Source organism: Canis aureus, chromosome 20 (assembly GCF_053574225.1).
Source record: "Canis aureus isolate CA01 chromosome 20, VMU_Caureus_v.1.0, whole genome shotgun sequence".
Classification (NCBI taxonomy): Eukaryota; Metazoa; Chordata; class Mammalia; order Carnivora; family Canidae; genus Canis; species Canis aureus.
Window position 1 is genome coordinate 35,163,928 of NC_135630.1, and position 19,668 is coordinate 35,183,595.

At 41.8% G+C, this 19,668-nt stretch overlaps 2 protein-coding genes across 20 annotated transcripts in view; one reads left to right on the forward strand and one right to left on the reverse strand.

Moving 5' to 3' along the window:
* The window catches only part of LOC144291669 (uncharacterized), a 47,140-nt gene extending 35,095 nt beyond the window's left edge, over positions 1-12,045 (reverse strand). For all 8 annotated transcript variants that reach the window (XR_013359057.1, XR_013359055.1, XR_013359052.1 and 5 more), the window contains exon 1: positions 11,318-12,045. Coding sequence is in view for 1 of the 8 variants with exons in the window: in XM_077861352.1 (XP_077717478.1) it covers positions 11,318-11,671 (354 nt within the window). In the remaining 7 variants the exon portion in view is untranslated. The remainder of the gene's footprint in view (positions 1-11,317) is intronic.
* A 120-nt stretch (positions 12,046-12,165) lies between these two features.
* CLASP1 (cytoplasmic linker associated protein 1) overlaps positions 12,166-19,668 on the forward strand; it is a 266,298-nt gene continuing 258,795 nt past the window's right edge. For all 12 annotated transcript variants that reach the window (XM_077861340.1, XM_077861342.1, XM_077861347.1 and 9 more), the window contains exon 1: positions 12,166-12,302. The gene's annotated coding sequence lies outside the window, so the exon portion shown is untranslated. The remainder of the gene's footprint in view (positions 12,303-19,668) is intronic.

The following is a 19,668-nucleotide window of genomic DNA, read 5'->3' on the forward strand; positions in this document are numbered from 1 at the left end:
TGTTACTTTGTTAAAACAGACATAGTAGGGCAGTTTCATTTACACATTCTGACCTACCTAATGAACTCTCTTCTCACTTTGCCAAATGACCATGAAGTATGTATGTGTGTGAGTATGCGTGATGGTCCACGTGTCAGAATAGGTCCATTTTGGGAAATATTATCTGTGAAACTCTAAGCGAACTAGTTAAAATGCAAAGATTTTGAGTTGCTTGAAATTATTAGAAAAAAATAAACCTTGTCCAAATGGGAATTACCTAAAACACCATTCCAGTTCTGGGAGTCTGAATGTCATAATGGTGAGTTTCAATGTTTTGTTTGGTTTAGCTCAAGAACATTCCCTTCATTCCTCCTCAGCTTTTCTTGACCCACCCACACCTGCTAAGTAACCCTTTTTATGTTCCATCACTGTAGGAACTATATAGTCTAACAATTTATTTTCCTTACTAAACTGACTTCCTTGAGTATATAAACTGTATCTTTTCAGCTATGTCTATCCAGGGGCAGGTCAAGTTCCACCAAAGGAGAAGCTATTAGATAATGTAAAAATACAAGCATTTCACATTCAAAAAAGTCTCTAAATGGTTCTTTGCATTTGGATGGGTTGATCAGGTCATTGGTACAGGAGTCCGTCTGAGAACTGGCATGGACCAGTTGCTCAGGAGACCTCACCGATGGCAGCTGAAATCCCCAAACTGTCAGGTTACTTACTTTTTGGCATTGCCCTTTGTTCTTACTAAGTGTAAGGAATTGTCTTCAAAAAGCCTGAACAGATCTGGATTATGACACATTAGGCAACAGGTGATGTTTAAAGGGATCTTTAATCATTTGTTCTGCAACAGAGCTGCTCATAGAACCACCCAGATTTGTCATGCTTCTGATGGTAAAATACTGACTTTCATACTGCCTGTTACTAAGAAATGGGTTTTTCTAACGTCAATTTCACTAGTTGTGACAGTATTGGAAACTATACCTATCCTCTTCATTAAACACCTTGCCAGGTTAGGAAACTCATGAGAGGTTAGCCAGACACTTGTACTGTCTCCTTCAGTGGGTGATACTTACTAGGTAAGTCAAGTACTAAGAGAGGGAGTGGTTATAAACACAATTTAGCAAACTAGTTTCTGATCTCCTGTTTTCATCACATACAAAAGACACACCCTGTCTCTGCTCAAATATTTCTGTAAATACACAACACTTCTCTAGTAAAGAGACTACCTGTTCCCCAAGTAATGCAAATTCAGATTCCATATATGCTATGACAGATGATGACAATATGCATTGCTGCTGCTCTTCATGAATTTTAATTTCTGTAGGCATAAAATATTTTTTCCCTGAGATTACTGAAGATTAAGTAAAGCCATCTAATTAAATATAAGTACCTATTACTAAAGTATTTAAGTTAACCTAGAGTGAGAGATACTGCCTAATGGAATCATAGGAAGAAAAATAAACTTCTTACCTGGAATTTGGTGATTTGTTCATTAGGGCATGCTGTCAAAAATATGCTATTAAATATTTTAAGAATTACTTTTTTTTTAACGATTTTATCTCTTTATTCATGAGAGACAGAGAGAGAGAGGCAGAGACATAGGCAGAGGGAGAAGCAGGCTCCATGCAGGTAGTCTGACAAGGGACTTGATCCCGGGTCTCCAGAATCAGGCCCTGGGTTGGAGGCAGTGCTAAACCGCTGAGCTACCCGGGCTGCCCAAGAATGACTTTTAAACAATTACAAAAATATATGTTGATACAATAAGATGAAGAATACAGATGTAAGTTTTTTAAATGACCAACAATTTTACTACCAACAGATAATCATTCACTAATATTTTGATGCATTTACTTTGAGTTTTCTATACCAAAGATGCATTTTATACATGAGCTGATACCTAGGGCAGGCACCATCAATCCGCTGATAAGTAGAATATAATCAGAAAACAGATTAAAAAAAGGTAGGGCTGACGATATATATATATATATTTTAATTTTTATTTATTTATGATAGTCACACAGAGAGAGAGAGAGAGAGAGAGAGAGAGAGGCAGAGACACAGGCAGAGGGAGAAGCAGGCTCCATGCAGGGAGCCCGACGTGGGATTCGATCCCGGGTCTCCAGGATCGCGCCCCGGGCCAAAGGCAGGCACCAAACCGCTGCGCCACCCAGGGATCCCCTAGGGCTGACGATATTAATAAAAATTGGCGCAGCGGTTTGGCGCCTGCCTTTGGCCCAGGGCGTGATCCTGGAGACTCGGGATCGAATCCCACGTCGGGCTCCCGGTGCATGGAGCCTGCTTCTCCCTCTGCCAGTGTCTCTGCCTCTCTCTCTCTCTCTCTGTGACTATCATAAAAAAAAAAAAAAAAAAAAAAATTAAATAAAAATATCATTCTCAAAAGCTGTGGGGAAAAATCAACAAAAGGCATAAAATTATAAAGCCTGTATGCCTTTAGTGAACACTAACATCTTTTATTTGTGGATAGGACCTTGAGAGAGAATGTGACCAGCTGAGTGCAGGCACAGCCAGAACCAGAATCCAGGAACCAAGGCTTTTGGCATAATCTCCCTGCTTTTACAATGATTTTAACTGACTTTGTTATATATATATGATTGAATTTAATCATTGACAAACTGTGGCTTTGAAATGAACCTAAATGGTCTGAGATGGGAAGAATAATACCATGTTAGCTGATCCTTCTATTATTATTTTTAAAATATTTATTTATTTACTTTGGGGGGGGGGGAGCACAGGGTGAGTGTGTGAGAACCTCCAGCAGATTCCCCGCTTGAGCATGGAGCCCGACTCAGGGCTTGATCTCACAACCCTGAGATTATGAGCTGGGCTGAAATCAAGAGCTGGACACTTAATTAAATGAGCCACCCAGATGCCCCTAGCAGATCCTTTTTAACCCATCCAATTTTTTTTTTTTTTAAGATTTCACCCATTTATTCATGAGAGACAGAGAGAGAGAGAGAGAGAGATTGAGAGTTGAGAGAGAAGGCAGAGACACAGGCAGAGGGAGAAGCAGGCTCCATGCAGGGAGCCTGATGTGGGACTCAATCCCAGGACTCGAGGACCATGCCCTGGGCCAAAGGCAGGTGCTAAACCGCTGAGCCACCTAGGAATCCCCCAACGCATCCAAATTGTATCTGCTAGAGATTAAGTTCATTCCTTAAGTATTTAGTCAGTATATTAGAATAGCAAGAAGCCTTAGAAGTCGTTTATAGTTTATGCACTTGTTCGTAAGATAAGAACATTGAGGCCCAAAGACAAAAGATAATTTGGTAAAGATGTTTAGCTAAGATCCCACATACTCTGGATTGACGAGTACTCCTACTTACTCTGCTTTATTTACTCTGCCTTCAATTGAACTATTCAATTGGAACAAATCTAGGCAATGGTAATTAATTACTGATCATTTCACAAAGAGAGACAATTAGAAATTATGTGCCTCCTGATGGATATATGGAGTAGTTCTGCCAAAACTCAAACTTGAATCAGAATAAGGCATAGAGTATCTAGGGGGTAGAGAATATGTTAGAGACTCCCAGCAATATAGTCAGAAAAACCTAGAATGTGGGAAATATATACGGTAAATAACTAGGTTTCTGCAGTTAATAGATATCAAGGAAATGTGAGATGGAGGGGGGGGGGGTTGGAATCTAAGGAGACCTAGAAGGGGTGCCTTTGTGTCTCAGTGGTTGAGCCAGGTTGTGATCCCGGGGTCCTGGGATTGAGTCCTGCATCAGGCTCTCCACACAAAGCTTGCTTCTCCCCTGCTTGTGTCTCTGCTTCTCTCTGTGTGTCTCTCATGAATAAATAAAATAAAACCTTAAAAAACATAAAGAGACCTAAGAGATAAAGAAATAACTCAAATGCAATGTATTGGCTTTTGGATCCTGATTTGCACAAACTGTAAAAAAAAAAATTGTAAGACAGGTTCATTAATACTAAGCTTATAGAAATAAAAAGGATCATAAGGGAATAGTATAAACAACTGAATGCCAACAAATTAGATAACTTAGGTGAAATGGATACACTCCTAGAAAGACAGAAAGTACTGAAATTGACTCAAGAAGAAATAGAAAATCTGAACAGATCTATAACAAGAGATTAGCAATAAAAGAACAAAAAAGCAAAATAAAACAAAAATACGCACAAAGAAAAGCCACAGCCCAGAAGGCTTCACTGGTGAATTCTACAAAACATTTAAGAAAACAATATTTGTCAATACTTTCTAAACTCTTCCAAAAAACACACAAAGAACCAAAAAACTGAAACAGAAGAGGAGAGCATATTTCCCAACTCATTCTGTATGTCCCTATTACTATGACATCAAAAACAAAGATATCACAAGAAAATTAAAGACTAGTATCCCTTATGAGTATAGATGTAAAAGTCTTTAATATGCTAGCAAATCAAAATTCGGCAACATATAAGAAGGATCATAACACTATTATCAAGTGGGATTTATCCCAGGAATGGAAAGTTGGTTTCACATCTGAAAATCAATAAATGTAATATACTATATTAACAGAATAAAGGACAAGTCACACGAGCATCAAAACAGACACGGAAAATGGATTTGACAAAATCCCAAAGCCTTTAATAATGATAAAATACTCAATAAACTAAGAAGAATAAAAGAAAACATGCTCTATCTGATAAAGGCTATATATAAAAACCTCACAGCTAATGTCATATTTAATGATAAAAGACTGAATGCTTACGATCAGGAAAAAGACAAGGAAGTCCACTCTTAACACTTCAACATTGTATTAGAGGTTCTAGCTGGAAAAAATCAGTCAAGAAAATGTAATAAAAGTGATACAGACTGGAAAGAAAGAAGCAAAAACAGTATCTATTTGCAAATGACATAATTTTGTTTCCAGAAAATGCTCAGGAATCCACTACAAAAATAATCAATGAGTTTAGGAAGGTTACAGGATTCAAGGTCAATATGCAAAAATTAATTGTATTCCTATATACTTGCAATGAATAATCTGAAAATGAAATGAACAATTCTTATACTAGGAAAACTACAAAACATTGTTGAAAGCAACTAAAGATGATCTATTTTTTTTAAAGACTATATTTATTCATGAGAGATAGAGACACAGAGAGAGAGGCAGAGACACACGCAGGGAGAGAAGCAGGCTCCCTGTGGGGAGCCGGATGTGGGACTTGATCCCAGGACTCTGGGATCATGACCTGAGCCAAGGCAGATGTTAAACCACTGAGCCACCCAGGTGCCCCAACTAAAGATGATCTAAATGAATGGAAAAACATTCCATGATTATGAATCAAAAGACTTAATATTACTAAGATGGCAATACTCTTCAAATTTATTTCCAGATTCAGTAAATTCCTATCTAAATCACAACTGCATTTTTTCTTTCAGAAATGGACAAAATGATTAGAAAATTTATATGGAAATTCAAGGAATCCCAAATAGCGAAAACAACTGGAGAGAAAAAAAAAAAAATCGAAGGACTCATATTGCCCAATTTTACAAACTAAAAAGCTACAGTAATTGAAACAGTTTGTACTGGCATAAAAATACACATATACATTGGTGGAATAGATTTAGAGTCCAAAAATAAATCCATATACTTATAGTCAATTGGTTTTGGACAAGGATGCCAAGACAATGCAAAGGAGAAAGAATAGGCTTTTCAACAAACGGTGGTGGGACAACTGGAAAGCTATATGTAAAAGAATGAAGTTGGACCCCTACCTTAAACCATAAATAAAAATGAAAATAGATCAAAGATCTATATGTAGGAGCCAAAAGGGTAAGACTCTAAGAAAACGTAGGATTACACAATGGTTTCCTAGATAAGATACCGAAAATACAGCAACAAAAGAAAAAGAAGATAAATTGGACACTAAAATGACAACCTTGTGCTTTGGAGGATATCATCAGGAAAATGAAAAGACAACCCACTGAATATGAGTAAATATTTGCAAATCATGTATCTGCTGAGGGACTTAAATCTGGAATATATAAAGAACTTTACAGCTCAATAATAAAAAGGACAACATAATTTAAAAAGTAGGCAAAGCATCAGAATAGGCAGTTCTCAGATGAGCTATACAAGATGGCCAATATGCGACAAAAAGATGACTGACGTCATTAGTCATCAGGGAAATGCAAATCAAAACCACAGTGAAATAGCACTATACCCCCAGAAGAATAGGTATAATAAAAAAGACAGATATTAACAAGTGTTGGTGAGGATGTCTCCACTAGAACCTTCATATCCTGTTTGTAGGAATATAAAATGGCAGCTTCACTATGGAAAGAGCCTGGCCATTCCTGAAAAGATTAAACATACAGTTATTATATGATTCAGCAATTCCAAACCTAAGAAGATATTTAAGAAAACTGAAAACATATTTCCACAGTGAAGTCTTGTAATAGATGTTCATTGCAGCATTATCTACAACGGCCAAAAAGTAGTCCGAACAACCCAATGTCCATCAAGTAATGTGTGGATAACAAATGTGTGGATAAAAAAATTGTGGCACATACATATGTTTTGACAATAAAAAGGAATGAAGTACTGTACTGCCACATGCTATAATATAGATGAACCCTGAAAACATGGTAAGTGAAGGAAGCCAGTCAAACATATATATTACATGACTCCATTTATATGAAATGTCCAGAAAGGGAAAATTCATAGTGACAAAAAAATAAATTGATTGTTGCATAGGGCTGATAGGTTGGGGAAAAATGGGTAGTGAGTACTGATAGGTATAGGGTTTCTTTTTGGGCTGATGAAGCTGTTCTACAATGGACTGTAGGGGTGCTGGGGTGGCATAGCCAGTTAAGCATCCAACTCTTGGTTTCAGACTCAGGTCTTGATCTCTGGGTTGTGAGACTGAGCCTTGTGTCAGGCTCTGTGCTCAGCATGGAGTCTGCTTCAGATTCTCTCTCCCTTTCCCTTGCCCCTCCTGCTGATGCTTTCTCTAAAATAAATAAATCAATCTTAAAAAAAAAAAGAATTGTTAGTGATGATTGTATAACTCTTTGTATTAGACTGTTGAATTCCATACTTTAAATGGATGAATTGTATAGTATATGAATCTCAGTAAACCTGGTAGCAAAAGAATTATGAGACAATTAAGGAAATGTGAGGTTTGGGTAGACCATGATACTAGGTGTTGTTAAGTTTTGAGGTATGATGATGGTATTCAGGTTATATTTAAGGGAGAATCTTACCTTTTAAAAAATCCTAAAATACAAGTAATTTAAAAATTATTCTCTTGACCCTACCTATCCCTTGAAGTTTCACTCTACTTTTCAACCCCTACTTCCTGTGTCCAATTATCTATCCTTCCTCTTTCCAATTCTGTTCCTACCACTCTCTTTTGAACCCATTCCAATCAGGCTTCCATCCTCACCACCCCAATGTTATGGCAATAGTCAATTAAAGCCCATTAGCAATTGACTTGGTTGCTCTTCCTGGTTTCCCTTTATTTCAGTGGCTGACCTTTCTGTCTCCTTTACTGGTTTCATTATCATCTCAGTCTTTACAGGCTAGAGTGCTCCAGGGCTCAGTCTTTATTTAAATTTGTCAAATTTTTGTCTACACTTACTATCTAGATGATCTCATGGCTTTTAATACTCTTTTGTGCTTGTGTCTCCCAAATTTACATATCCATCCTAGACCTTTCTTCTGAACTCCAGATTCCAAATATCTAACTGTCTTGGTATTTCTATGTGCTAATAGTCATTTCAATGTTGGTTTTATTTTATTTTATTTTTTTTTTCAATGTTGGTTTTAAAATAGACTCCATATCCAGCATGGAGCCCAACATTGGGTTTGAACTGATGGCCCTGAGATTAAGGCCTGAGCTAAGCTCAAGAGTTGGACACTTAACAGACTAAGCCACCCGGGTGACCTTTAATAGGTATTTCAAACTTAACATCTCCATAGCTGAATTTATTGCTTCCCATTCCCAATCTGCTCCTTCCGGATTCTGCCATTCAATAAATGGCAACTCCATTCTTTAAACTGTTCAGTCAAAAATATTGGGAATCCCCTTAACTACCCTTTTGCTTACATCCTATGTCAATCAATTTATTAAACCCCGTGTACCATCCTGTCTGAATATATCCAGACACCTCACCATTCCACTGCTTGCACTTTTCCCTAGCCACCACTGTCTCACTTGCAGAATTGCAAGAGCTTCCTAAACGGTCCCTCTTACTTCCCTACAATCTATTCTCAAAAGTCCCTTACTCCCTAAACAGTCTATTCTCAAAACAGAAGCTAAAGTAGTTCTTTAAAAATAAAGTAACTTTACTTCTCTGCTCAAAATCTTCCAATGGCTTCCCCTCTCAGTAAAAACCAAAATTCTTACAATGCCCTGTAAATCCCTACACAATTTGGCATCCTGTTACCTCTGACCTCATTTCCTACTTTTCCCCTGCCACACTCTGCCTCTGTCATTCTGGCCTTCTTTCTGTGCTTAGAATATAGTAGACATCCTCCTCCCTCAGAATGATTTCTGCACTTGCCGTTTTTTCTACCTGGATGGCTCTTCTCCCAAGATGGACATTTCTCCCTTCTTCAACTCCTCCGGATCTGTACTTTCTCAGTGGGCCCTCCCTGCCACCAGTCCTATTTAAAAAGAAACCTCTTTCCCTATCCTCAGCACTTCTTTCTCCTTTACTGTTTCATTTTTTCCCCATAAATACTTATCCTACCTGACATAGTTTATATTTACAATTTTATTTTCTATCTCCTATGAGAATATGGGTATCTGCTTTGCTAAGTGTTTGGCACACAGTTTGTACACAATATATCTAAGTGTATGAATGCTACTTAAAATGTACTTATATTCTCTGCTTTACTGGTTAATTGGTGCTAGCTTCATAAGAGTTTGGGCATGTATCCCTGAGGAAGATGAGACTGATTGAATAGAAACACTGTCCACTCAAGACTATGGTATCTATCTTTGTAAGGGAGACCAAAGCAGAGAGTGGGAATTCTACAGGTTCAGATTTCAATTAGGGTCTTGGTACCAGTAAGTCATGTGACATTGCGCTAATCATTTTTCCTTTCTGGCCATTTGTTTCCTCCCCTGCCAAATGTATCATTGTTTTGAATGGTCCTATAGGGTTTTTGAGAATGTAAAATGAAGATGAAATGTTGAATAGGAAATGTGTCTTATTACTTTCTCTAGTACATACAAAGATACACTTACTTGGCATTTTAGATTTTTTTAAAGAAGACTGTGTTTATTTATTCATGAGACTGAGAGAGAGAGAGAGAGAGAGAGAGAGAGGCAGAGACACGGGCAGAGGGAGAAGCAGGCTCCATGCAGGGAGCCAGACATAGGACTCGATCCCGGGTCTTTAGGATCAGGCCCTGGGCTGAAGGCGGCACTAAACCGCTGGGCCACCCTGGCTGTCTGCATTTTAGATTTTTTAAAGGTAATGAACATACCTCGAATGAAACCACAGAGTCCTTTTAGGGACCTGCAGATCATGCCATTTTGCTGTGTTAAGCCGTTATAAGACCAGTAATTTGACTGTGAAAGCGCTTGATGTCAGCCAGTTCTTTCTCTTGTGAAGACTCACTCTGAACATTTAAATTGTTTTCTTTCAAAATCTTTATCCTTCAATTGGTAAGTAGTCAGGGCCCATGGGTGTCTGGCTCCCATGGGAATTTTGTTTCCTAATGATTTATCTGTATGTGTGCTTGGTGAGTCTCCTGTAGCCCATCTGTAACCCAGAACCTTGATTTTTCTCACTGGTAAATGTGAATAATAATTGGCTCATGTTTATTTTGATGGATTCAATGACATATCAATACTTTACATAAAGCAGTAGTACAATGCCTAGGACATCTTAAAGCCTCGATAAATACTCTGTATAAATATGTATTGGGCTTCCAGTGCCAGGTCACTTCCTAAAACAGTTCTTTTACCATATTATTATCCCCAGTCCAGGACTTGAAAAGTATAGCTTTCTCTACTAGTTTTCTTTTCTTTTCCTTTTTTTTTTTAATTTTAAGATTTTACTTATTTATTCATGAGAGACACACAGAGAGAGAGAGAAAGAGGCAGAGACACAGGCAGAGGGAGAAGCAGGCTCCATGAGGGGAGCCTGATGGGGGACTCGATCCCGGATTCCAGGATCAGCCCTGGGCCGAAGGCAGACGCTCAACAGCTGAGCCACCCGGGTGTCCCTCTACATGTCTTCTAAGTCCTCCTCATTCTATTGAAAGCAGTCCCAGGGATGTTTGTACACCCATGTTCACAGTAGCATTATTCACCACAGTTAAAAGGTGTAAGTGGGCAGCCCGGGTGGCTCAGCGGTTTAGCGCCGCCTTCAGCCCAGGGCGTGATCCTGGGGACCCGGGATCGAGTCCCACATCGGGCTCCCTGCATGGAGCCTGCTTCTCCCTCTGCCTCTCTCTCTGTGTCTCTCATGAATAAATAAATAAAACCTATTAAAAAAAAAAAAGATGTAAGTAACCCAACTATCTATCCCGGTATATAAACGCAATGGAATATAATTCAGCCTTAAAAAGGAAGACAATTCTGACACATGTGACATTGAAGAATCTCCAGGACCTTATGCTGAGTGAGATTCGCCAGTCACAGAGACAGACGCTGTTATGATCCCCCTTATAGGAGGTACCCGAGTTGTCAAGTTCAGAAACATAAGCAGAATGGTGGTTGCCAGGGCTTGGGGGTAGTGGGGAATGAGTTAACAGGTCCAGAACTGCAGCTTTAGAAGATGAAGCGTTCCAGAGACGGCTGCACAGCAATGTCCCTGCGCTTAACTCTACTGACCTATGCAGTTACGAGTGGTTAAAACCGTCAATTGTGTTATGTGTATGTTACCATATTAAGTAAAAAAAAAAAAAAAAAAAAAAAATTCCCATCCTGTTTTTCAGACCTTCCTTTCTACGCTGCCCCCGTATCCCCCCCCCCCCCCCAGCCTCGGTCCTAAGGAGCTTCTCCTCCGGGATGCTTTCATCCTCACTCTTCATTTTCAGGTTGTCGGCGCTTCCGCCCAAGCCGGTGGCCTCGCCTAGACCCACGCCCCGCCTACGCCTTCAGACCGGGGGCCTCAGCGAGCACAGCCGCGGAGCCCCGCGCAGCAGGGGCGTCACCTCGCCGTTCTCGCGCCTCTCCTCACGCGAACACCCTCCGCCACCGCGGAGCTCGGCGTTCACGAGCTGCCCGGGAAAACTCAGTGCGCGGGGCATCGAGCGTGAGGGAGGGCGACTCACTCCCGGAGACGGATTTCGTCGACGCAGCGTGTAATTCCAGGCACAAACTCTCAGTGTCGAATTACCTGCGAACACAGGGGCTTGACACGGCAAAAGTGCGGGTCCGTCGGGTCCTCAAAGGCGGCCCTATTACTCGCACACTTTTCTACCCTCCGAAACACGCTCTCACGTGTCATCCGAAAGTAATGCGAGAGGGAAGACAGAACGAGCGTTACTTGCGGGGGCGCTCCGCGAAGAGGGGCTGCGGCCGGCCTCCCGGGGAGCCTCCGAGGCCTCCGCGCCGACGGCTCCGCTCCCGGGAGCGCCGCGCACCGTTCCGAGTTGTGCTTCCGGCTCAGGCGCCGGCGCCGGGCGGAGCAGGGAAGCGGGGACGGACGCCAGCCGCGGTACGGAAAGCCGCAGGGCACAATTCCCTTCATCTCGGTCGCCCCGTGGTGGGGGCGGGACGCGCGTAACCCAGAAGGGGAAGTCCGTTTCCGGCAGGCATTAGACCCCGACCGCAGGAAGTCCCGGCCGGACGGCTTTTATCCGGGCTTTCCCGACTCCCTCTCAACTCTATTCTTTGCGCTCCCTGCTTTGTGGTTCTCGGTCTCCGCGGCTCTCACATCCGAGCCTCGTGGCCTAGCCTGAATTTTGCCGCAACTTCCCAGAGGCCCCAGAGGCCCCCGGCTCACACTTCCCTTAAAGAACCTTTACCCTACGGGTCCCTACCGGGGTCAATTAACGTTCTCGGAGGGGGAAAGAGCTCCCGGGCTTTGCAGCTCCCGAAGCCCAGGGCGGCCGGGCCCGCGCCTGCGCCTGCGCCTGCGCCTGCGCGGGGCGTCACCATAGAGAGCAGCCGCCTCTCTGGTCTTGGTTTGCGCTCTCTATGGTCCAGCCGGGTTGGTGGCGGTAAAAGGGAGACCGCACTGCGCAGGCGCTCTCGGCTTCTTTTTTTTTTTTTTTTTTTTTTTTTTTTAATCCCCGCACCAGGCGCTTAACCTCATTGGGGTGGAGGAGAAGGCGGCGGCTGTCTGGTCTGCAGCGGCAACAGTAGCGAATAATACGGCGGTAAGTACCGGGTTAGGGCGAGGGTCTTTGGCCCGAGCCCTCCGAGGCCCCTGCGCCATCGCCTGCGGCGGGGGCGCCGGGTCTGGTGGGGGCGAGGTCCGGCGCTGTCATCGGCTCTCGGGGGCACTTTGGGGGGAGGGGGCGGCCCTCGGGTGGGGGCCGGGCGGGGAGCGCGGTGGGAGGGTTGTTGATCCGGCCTGCGGGTCGCTCGCCGACCCCAGGCTGCTCCGCAGGGGGCGGAGGGGGTGGCCGCGGGGTCGGCGCGGCTTTGTGTGCCCCGGTCCCCGTCCCCCGTCCCCCGTCCTCGCGCGGACCCCACCCTGGGCCCCTTCCTGACCCGGGTCCTCCGCGCGCCGTGGAAGGAGCCAGCCGAGCGGCCGGCCGCGTCTGAACAGAGCCCGGGATTTCGAGGGGAGGGGGCGAGGGAGAAGCGCACCGCCAGTCCTCGGCGAGTGATGGGTGTGGAGAAGGCTCCGGAGGGAAGGGGTGCCGGGGAGCGGGCGGCCGGGGCGCGCAGCCGGGCCAGACAAAAGCTGCGCGAGCGGCGCCGAGCCGGGCCGGGCCGAGCCGAGCCGGGCCGGGCCGGGGCCGGGGCCGGCGGGATGCGCAGGGTCCCTCGGCCCCCGGGCCCGCGCAGAGCTGCCTCCCCGAGCGGGGACGGGGACCCCGACGAGTGCTGAGTTAAGCCTTGTGCAGCCTCCTCAACTTGCCTTTGTTGTTCTTCGGTATCGGCAGAGCCGCTCTGACGGGGACGAGTGTGTGGTCTTGCACGTTAGCCGGGTCGGGTACAATGGAGCTAATCGAATTTTGCTTTCCCTGTTCCGAGCCGCTCGGATGAGTATGGGGTTTTCCAGAGTCTTAACTTATTACATAATGTCATTAAGATAGTTGTGTTGATTCCTAAGATTAAAAACAACAACAACAACAAAAACTTAGGCGGAGCCTTTTGAAGCATGTTTTGTTGCATCCGGATGAATTTCTCTCTTGTGGGGGTTCGTTCGTTAGATCCTGACCGTTCATGGAACCTGTGAGTTCTTTAATCGGGAGACTTTGATTTGTAGATGTGGCAGCCAGAGCTTTTGGGTTCTCCAGTCCTTTGGGAGGCGGTGATGCAGAAGAGTCAGAAGCGAGAAATAGTTGCATGCTGCCATGTGCCTTGTCCCCTGTTCTGGTGCCACAGTCCCGCATAAATTCTAGCTTTGGAGATTGTTGCTTTTATTACTGTTATTATTTGTGACACTCACTGAGCCCTTGGCATGAGGGATCCTGGACAGTGGGCTCCTTTTGCTCATAAAGGGAGTGGGAGAATAGTAACATTGATGCAGAGACATTATTGATAAAAACAAAAACCACAATGTCCCAGAATTAGTGCATATTATTTATCTTCTCCATTTGCTAAGAAAGATTTAAATTTTTGTGAGTTGTTTTCTTATTCATTTTTGTGAAATCATGTAACTGCACCTTTCTTAGTAATTGTTACTCAAATCTGTTTCTGTAATTCCTGGCTTGTTAGCTAACATGCGTGCAGCAGCACTATTTTTGCTTTTAAAGTTCTAATTTTTGCCGTGTTTTCAGCCCTAGCTTTATGTCCTCCCTACTGAGAGGTTAACCAAACTGAGAAATCCTTTGAAGTGACCATCAGTGGTGGAGCTGTCAAATATTATATCCCCATGTTACGATCTAAGTGGTAAATATGGAAAAAGGCCTACGCTAACCTTACACCTTAAATTAGGGTTAGAACTGAAAACCTAGATCTCCTGGTATGTCAGGATTTGGGCCAGAGACTCAACTTTATCTAAATGAGGTAAGCATTTTTTTTTTATACTGAAAGGAAAGAAAAAAACTGAAGCTTGGTGTTTACGCTTCAGTAACCACTCCGATAGAATCTCTTAAGTGTAGTTCCGATGATGGGAACTTACTTTTTATAGAGCAAGATTTCAGATCCTTAAAATAGTTTGACAGGGATGTTGAGAAATGATTGGCCAAAGAACATTAAGTTTATTGTTCATGTGTGTTAATGTTCATTGGTTTTGGATTTAGATTTTTTTTTGCTTCAGCAGTTTGTTAATTCTGTTTTCTTAGGTGGGCTCAGTCCCACAATTTATAAGTTGAGTGAGGGATCTGGGACTTAAATTTATTTTTGAGATTCCATTTCTTCTTAACAATCTTCTATTTACAAAATCATAAGATTTTAGACGACAAGACTTTTAATTTAGTATTCTTAGTAAATATTACAGCCATTTGAGAAATTATAATATTAGACTAAGAGTATTAAAACTGCCAGTTTTGATAACTGCGGGAAAAACAATCATCTAAAAGGTTTCCTAGAAAATAAGAGAAGGATCTATCAGTTAAAAAACAAAAAACAAAAAACAAAAAAAACTCAAAACTAAGCAGAGGACAAGTCATTGATGATAGAATATTTGGTTTGTAAAATGTAATTTAAGAAAGTAAACAAACCTTTCTTTATCCAGTGCAAGCAGGGCAACCTGTTTGACTAAATGACCTCCAAAGTTCTTCTCTTTTTAAGCCAGAGTTTAGTCTTTATTTCTGGTGGGTCTTCATCACCCTAGGGTTTCCTGCCTCCTTTATGCTCAGACCATTACTGCCTGCTTTTTCCCCAGAGATTGTTATGGCAGTCCCAATCTACCTACCCCCATGCATCTCTAAAAATATGGCTCCAGGGTATTCAAATGATGGTGCATTTTTCCTTTTTTTTTTTTTTTTTTTAAGATTTTTATTTATTCATGAGAGAGACAGAGAGAGGCAGAGACATAGGCAGAGGGAGAAGCAGGCTTCCTGTGGGGAACCAGTGTAGGACTTGATCTCAGGACCTGGGATCAAGACCTGAGCTGAAGGCAGATGCTCAACCACTGAGCCACCCAGGCACCCTGATGGCTTTCTTTCCTAATCCCTGTGTTGACTTCCCTTTTGATTCATGCCTGGAAAACTCATTCCTTGTTGATTACTGTTGTATCCATTATCTCCCTCCCTGAAAGGTTGATGCCTGTGCTTTTATTCTCCTCTAGAATCCTTGAGGACACTGGGAGTTTATACAACACTGTGGTATCTTCTGTACCAGGATTTGTGTAACTAGTCACAGTAAATGTACGAAATGTGAAAGATTGAGCAAAAATATCATAAATTAGAATAGAAGAATTTGAGCTTTGGAAGACCTCTTAGGGCTCCATGGACCACTCTCCTACCTTTTGTCTACTCTATTCTGATTATCAGCCTCACGTTGCAGAGGTACTTTTCTGTTATTATATAGGTCTTGGTTACTGGAAAGCTAGTTTGGACTGTACCAAAATCTGCTGCTCCCGTTACCTATTCTTGGTTGTACTTGCTGAAGCAACATGAATTAAGTCTGTTTCTTCACATAATAGCCTTTCATTTCGTAGGACAGTCATCAAGCCTTCTGTAGATTCATTTATTGATGAATTAATTTATTAAACCAGGTACCATAAAGGTACAGTTGAAAAAACTGCACGGTCCTCATACTTGAAGGGCTCACAGTCTAATAGGGGGATAACATGTTACAAAGTGATGCCAGTTATGCTGGAAATATGTAAACAGCCCTAGATCCTTTGTCCCCTCATTTTTTTTTTTTTTAAAGATTTTACTTTAAAAGATGTATGTATTTATTTGAGAGAGAGAGAGCTCGGGAGCACAGACTTGCATGCATGGAGGGGGAGAGGAGGAGAGGGAGAGAGAATCACAAGCCAGCTCTGTGCTGATATCAGCACCTGAGATGACACCAAGAATTTGATACTTAACCGACTGTGTGACTCAGGAACCCTGAGATTTTATTTTTTTAAAGTAATCCCTACACCCACCATGGGGCTTGAATTTATAACCCCTAGATCAAGAGTCCCATGCTCTACCGATGGAGCCAGCCAGGTGCCCTGTCCCCTTGCGGTTTAATCAGATTTCCCTCTGCTGCTTTCTTCAGGCAACTCTCTTTTGTTAGTGTTTTTTTTAAATGCAATATCTGAAATGAAACAGTAATTTCTGTGACCTGACAAGAGTATACAGCTGTTGTCTTAGGTTAAGAAACTGTATCAAGTGTTTTCAAACTTTGTTGTATGTTCTGGCTCTGCCACTTACTAGCACTGTGACTTTGTGCCATGGGCCTGTTAAGTCCTCTCTTTTTATTTTAATAATTTCATCTATAAAACAAGGGTGAGGAGAGGGCATTGTTAACAGTAGTACCTACTTACAGGGTTGTAAGGATTAAATGAGATAATACATGTCAAGGGTTGAGAGTCATCACTGGCATATGTAGTAAGTAGGTGTACATGGGATTCCTACTATGTATTTGTGGTCAGAGTTAGTATTAATTAAAATGTAGCATAAGAAGCAATAATCAACTCACCTGAATCACTTGAGGCTCTTTTTTTTTTTTTTTTTTTTTGAGATTTTATTTATTTGACAGAGCGCACAAGCAGAGGGAGATTAGAAGTGGGCTCTCCACTGAGCAAGGAGCTGGATGTGGGGCTCCCCAACCCAGGACCCTGGGATCACAACTCTCGAACTGAAGGCAAACACTTAATTATCTGAGTCACCCAGGCACCCCGAGGAGCTTTTTAAAATCCAAATGGTCTGAATTTATTTATTCCAGTCCATATAGAGATTTTGGTCACTTAAGTCTGTGAGACTGGGATAGCCACAGTTTTAACAATCCCCAGGTGATTCTTAAAAACAAACAAACAAACAAACAAAAAAAACCTCTAAAGTCCGAGAACCCTGCACTCTATGTTGATTTTGTTAGTGATTGTATTTGCTTTTTACAAATTAAAAAAATTACCAAGTAATAGATGAATAGATTCTCCTGAAGGATTCAAATAATGCAGGTAAAGGGAAGGGCTTAGCCCCAGATCTCAGGGCCCTGGGAGGCATACCCACTTATCAGTTTGAAAATGTATCCTTCTAAACAGTTGTTCTCATTTTTGGTAGCTACAGGTTTGTGTCTTCATAATAATACATAATAGCCAGATTTATTTACTTATTTTTTGGTATTTTTTAAATTGGAGTTCAGTTTGCCAACATATAGCATAACACCCAGTGCTCATCCCGACAAGTGCCCCCCTCAGTGCCTGTCACCCAGTCACCCCATCTCCTCACCCACCTCCCTTTCCACTACCCCTTGTTCGTTTCCCAGAGTTAGGAGTCTCTCATGTTCTGTCACCCTCACTGATATTTCCCACTCATTTTCTCTCCTTTCTCCTTTATTCTCTTTCGTTATTTTTTATATTCCCCAAATGAATGATACCGTATAATGTTTGTCCTTCTCCAATGGACTTACTTCACACAGCATAATACTCTCCGGTTCCATCCACGTCGAAGCAAATGGTGGGTATTTGTCGTTTCTAATGGCTGAGGAATATTCCATTGTATATGTAGACCACATCTTTATCCATTCATGTTGATGGACACCGAGGCTCCTTCCACAGTTTGGCTATTGACATTAGTAGCCAGATTTAAGGGGGATAAAACCCTCGATTTTCAAAGTACTTTTACATTCATAATCTTCCTTGCTCCTTTCAAAGTCCTGAGAGGTAGATAGGTTAGATAGCATCATTATCCTATCAATTTACAAATGAGAAACTAAGACCTGCAAGTTAAATCCCAGTCTCAGAGCTAGGACGAGAGTGGGACCTTCTGTTTTTCAACTTAAATGTTCTTTTCCTGTCAGTGGTTCTTAGCTACATAATTTTGTTGTATTATTGAAGTTACGGTTCATGAAACCTGATCTTTTTGCCATATGAATAGCTGCCACACCAGATTTCCTCCTATCTTTTAGTGTGTTTATACTTTTACAAAAAAAATGTAAATTCAAGGTTTAATAGTTATATGTATCTGGGAAGATGGATCTTTTTGTGAAAAAAATCCAAAACTGGCCTTGGGACTGTCTTGTTACCATGGAATATTTGGGTGAGTTTATGTTTGTTCAGTATGGTTGAATCCATTTTCTGCTTGTTTCTATAAGTGTTTTCCAGGTTAACATTCCAAGCAAAATCCTTTAAATTTATATATAATCTTATTACAATTACATGGCAATAGCACAGTAACTTGAGAGACCAGAGGGGGTAAAGCCACATCAAACCATCCTAACAGAAGTTATTATTTCTCAATGTATCATCCTTTGAAGCTGTCCGTATGTACTTTTTATTTTATTTTTTAATTTAAAAAAAATTTTTTTAAAGATTTTATTTATTCACAAGAGACACATACAGAGAGAGAGAGAGAGGCAAGAGATACAGGCAGAGGAAGAAGCAGACTCCAAGCGGAAGCCTGGGTCTCCAGGGTCACACCTTGGGCTGAAGGCGGCACTATACCGCTGAGCCACACAGGCTGCCCCGTATGTACTTTTTAGTAAGTAATACTAGGTCTTGCATGTTTTGCGATTACTTCCCATGTGATGACATATGCGTCATTTAGATTTTTTAGTAGCTTTGTCATATTTGAATTTATATGGCAAATTTTGGAAAACTGGGATCCTTGATATGTAAGTATCCTTTTTTTTTTTTAAGTTTACTTATTTGAGTAATCTCTACACTCAGTGAGGCTTGAACTTATGACCGTAAGATCGAGAGTCTCATGCTCTTCTGACCGAGCCAGACAGGAGGCCCCCACCTTCCTGCTTTTTAAAGATTTTATTTATTTATTCATGAGAGACACAGAGAGAGAGGCAGAGAGACATAGGCAGAGGGAGAAGCAGGCTCCCCGCTGGGAGCCCATTGTGAGACTTGATCCCAGGACCCCAGGATCATGACCTGAGTCAAAGGCAGTTGCTCAATCACTGAGCCACCCGGGTACCCCCCTCACCCCCTTTTAAATTACATATATTACAACCGTGACTATCTTTTTGCATATAGTTTGCTTCTCTTGTGTTGTTTCTTTAGGATAAATTTGAAGTGAGTATTGGGTGACTTTTGATACACACATTGCCTGATTGCTGACCAAAAAGTTGTAACCGTTAATAATTTTCCCAGACCCTAAGAATGTAATAGTTCCACAGAAATTTTACCAACTTCAGGTAATTTATTTTAAGTGTATTTCTTGTTACTCTGAAAGATGTAGAATGGTATGTTATTTTTATTTTTCATTTATTTTAAGACAGAATAAGCAGTAATGATGGACTTTTATATGAACCAACTGTATGCAATTTATATTGGGCATTACATGCAGATAATCTTACTTCCTTGGTTTTCACTCCTGCCCTGCATTGCTAAAGTGCTTGCATTTCCAGATGTGGAGGAAAATGCAGCCTTTGCTTTGTGGAACAGAATAGTTTGTCAACATCAGAATGTAATCTTAATTACATTTTCATCTTCTACCTTCAAATGTTTTTTTTGTACTCCAG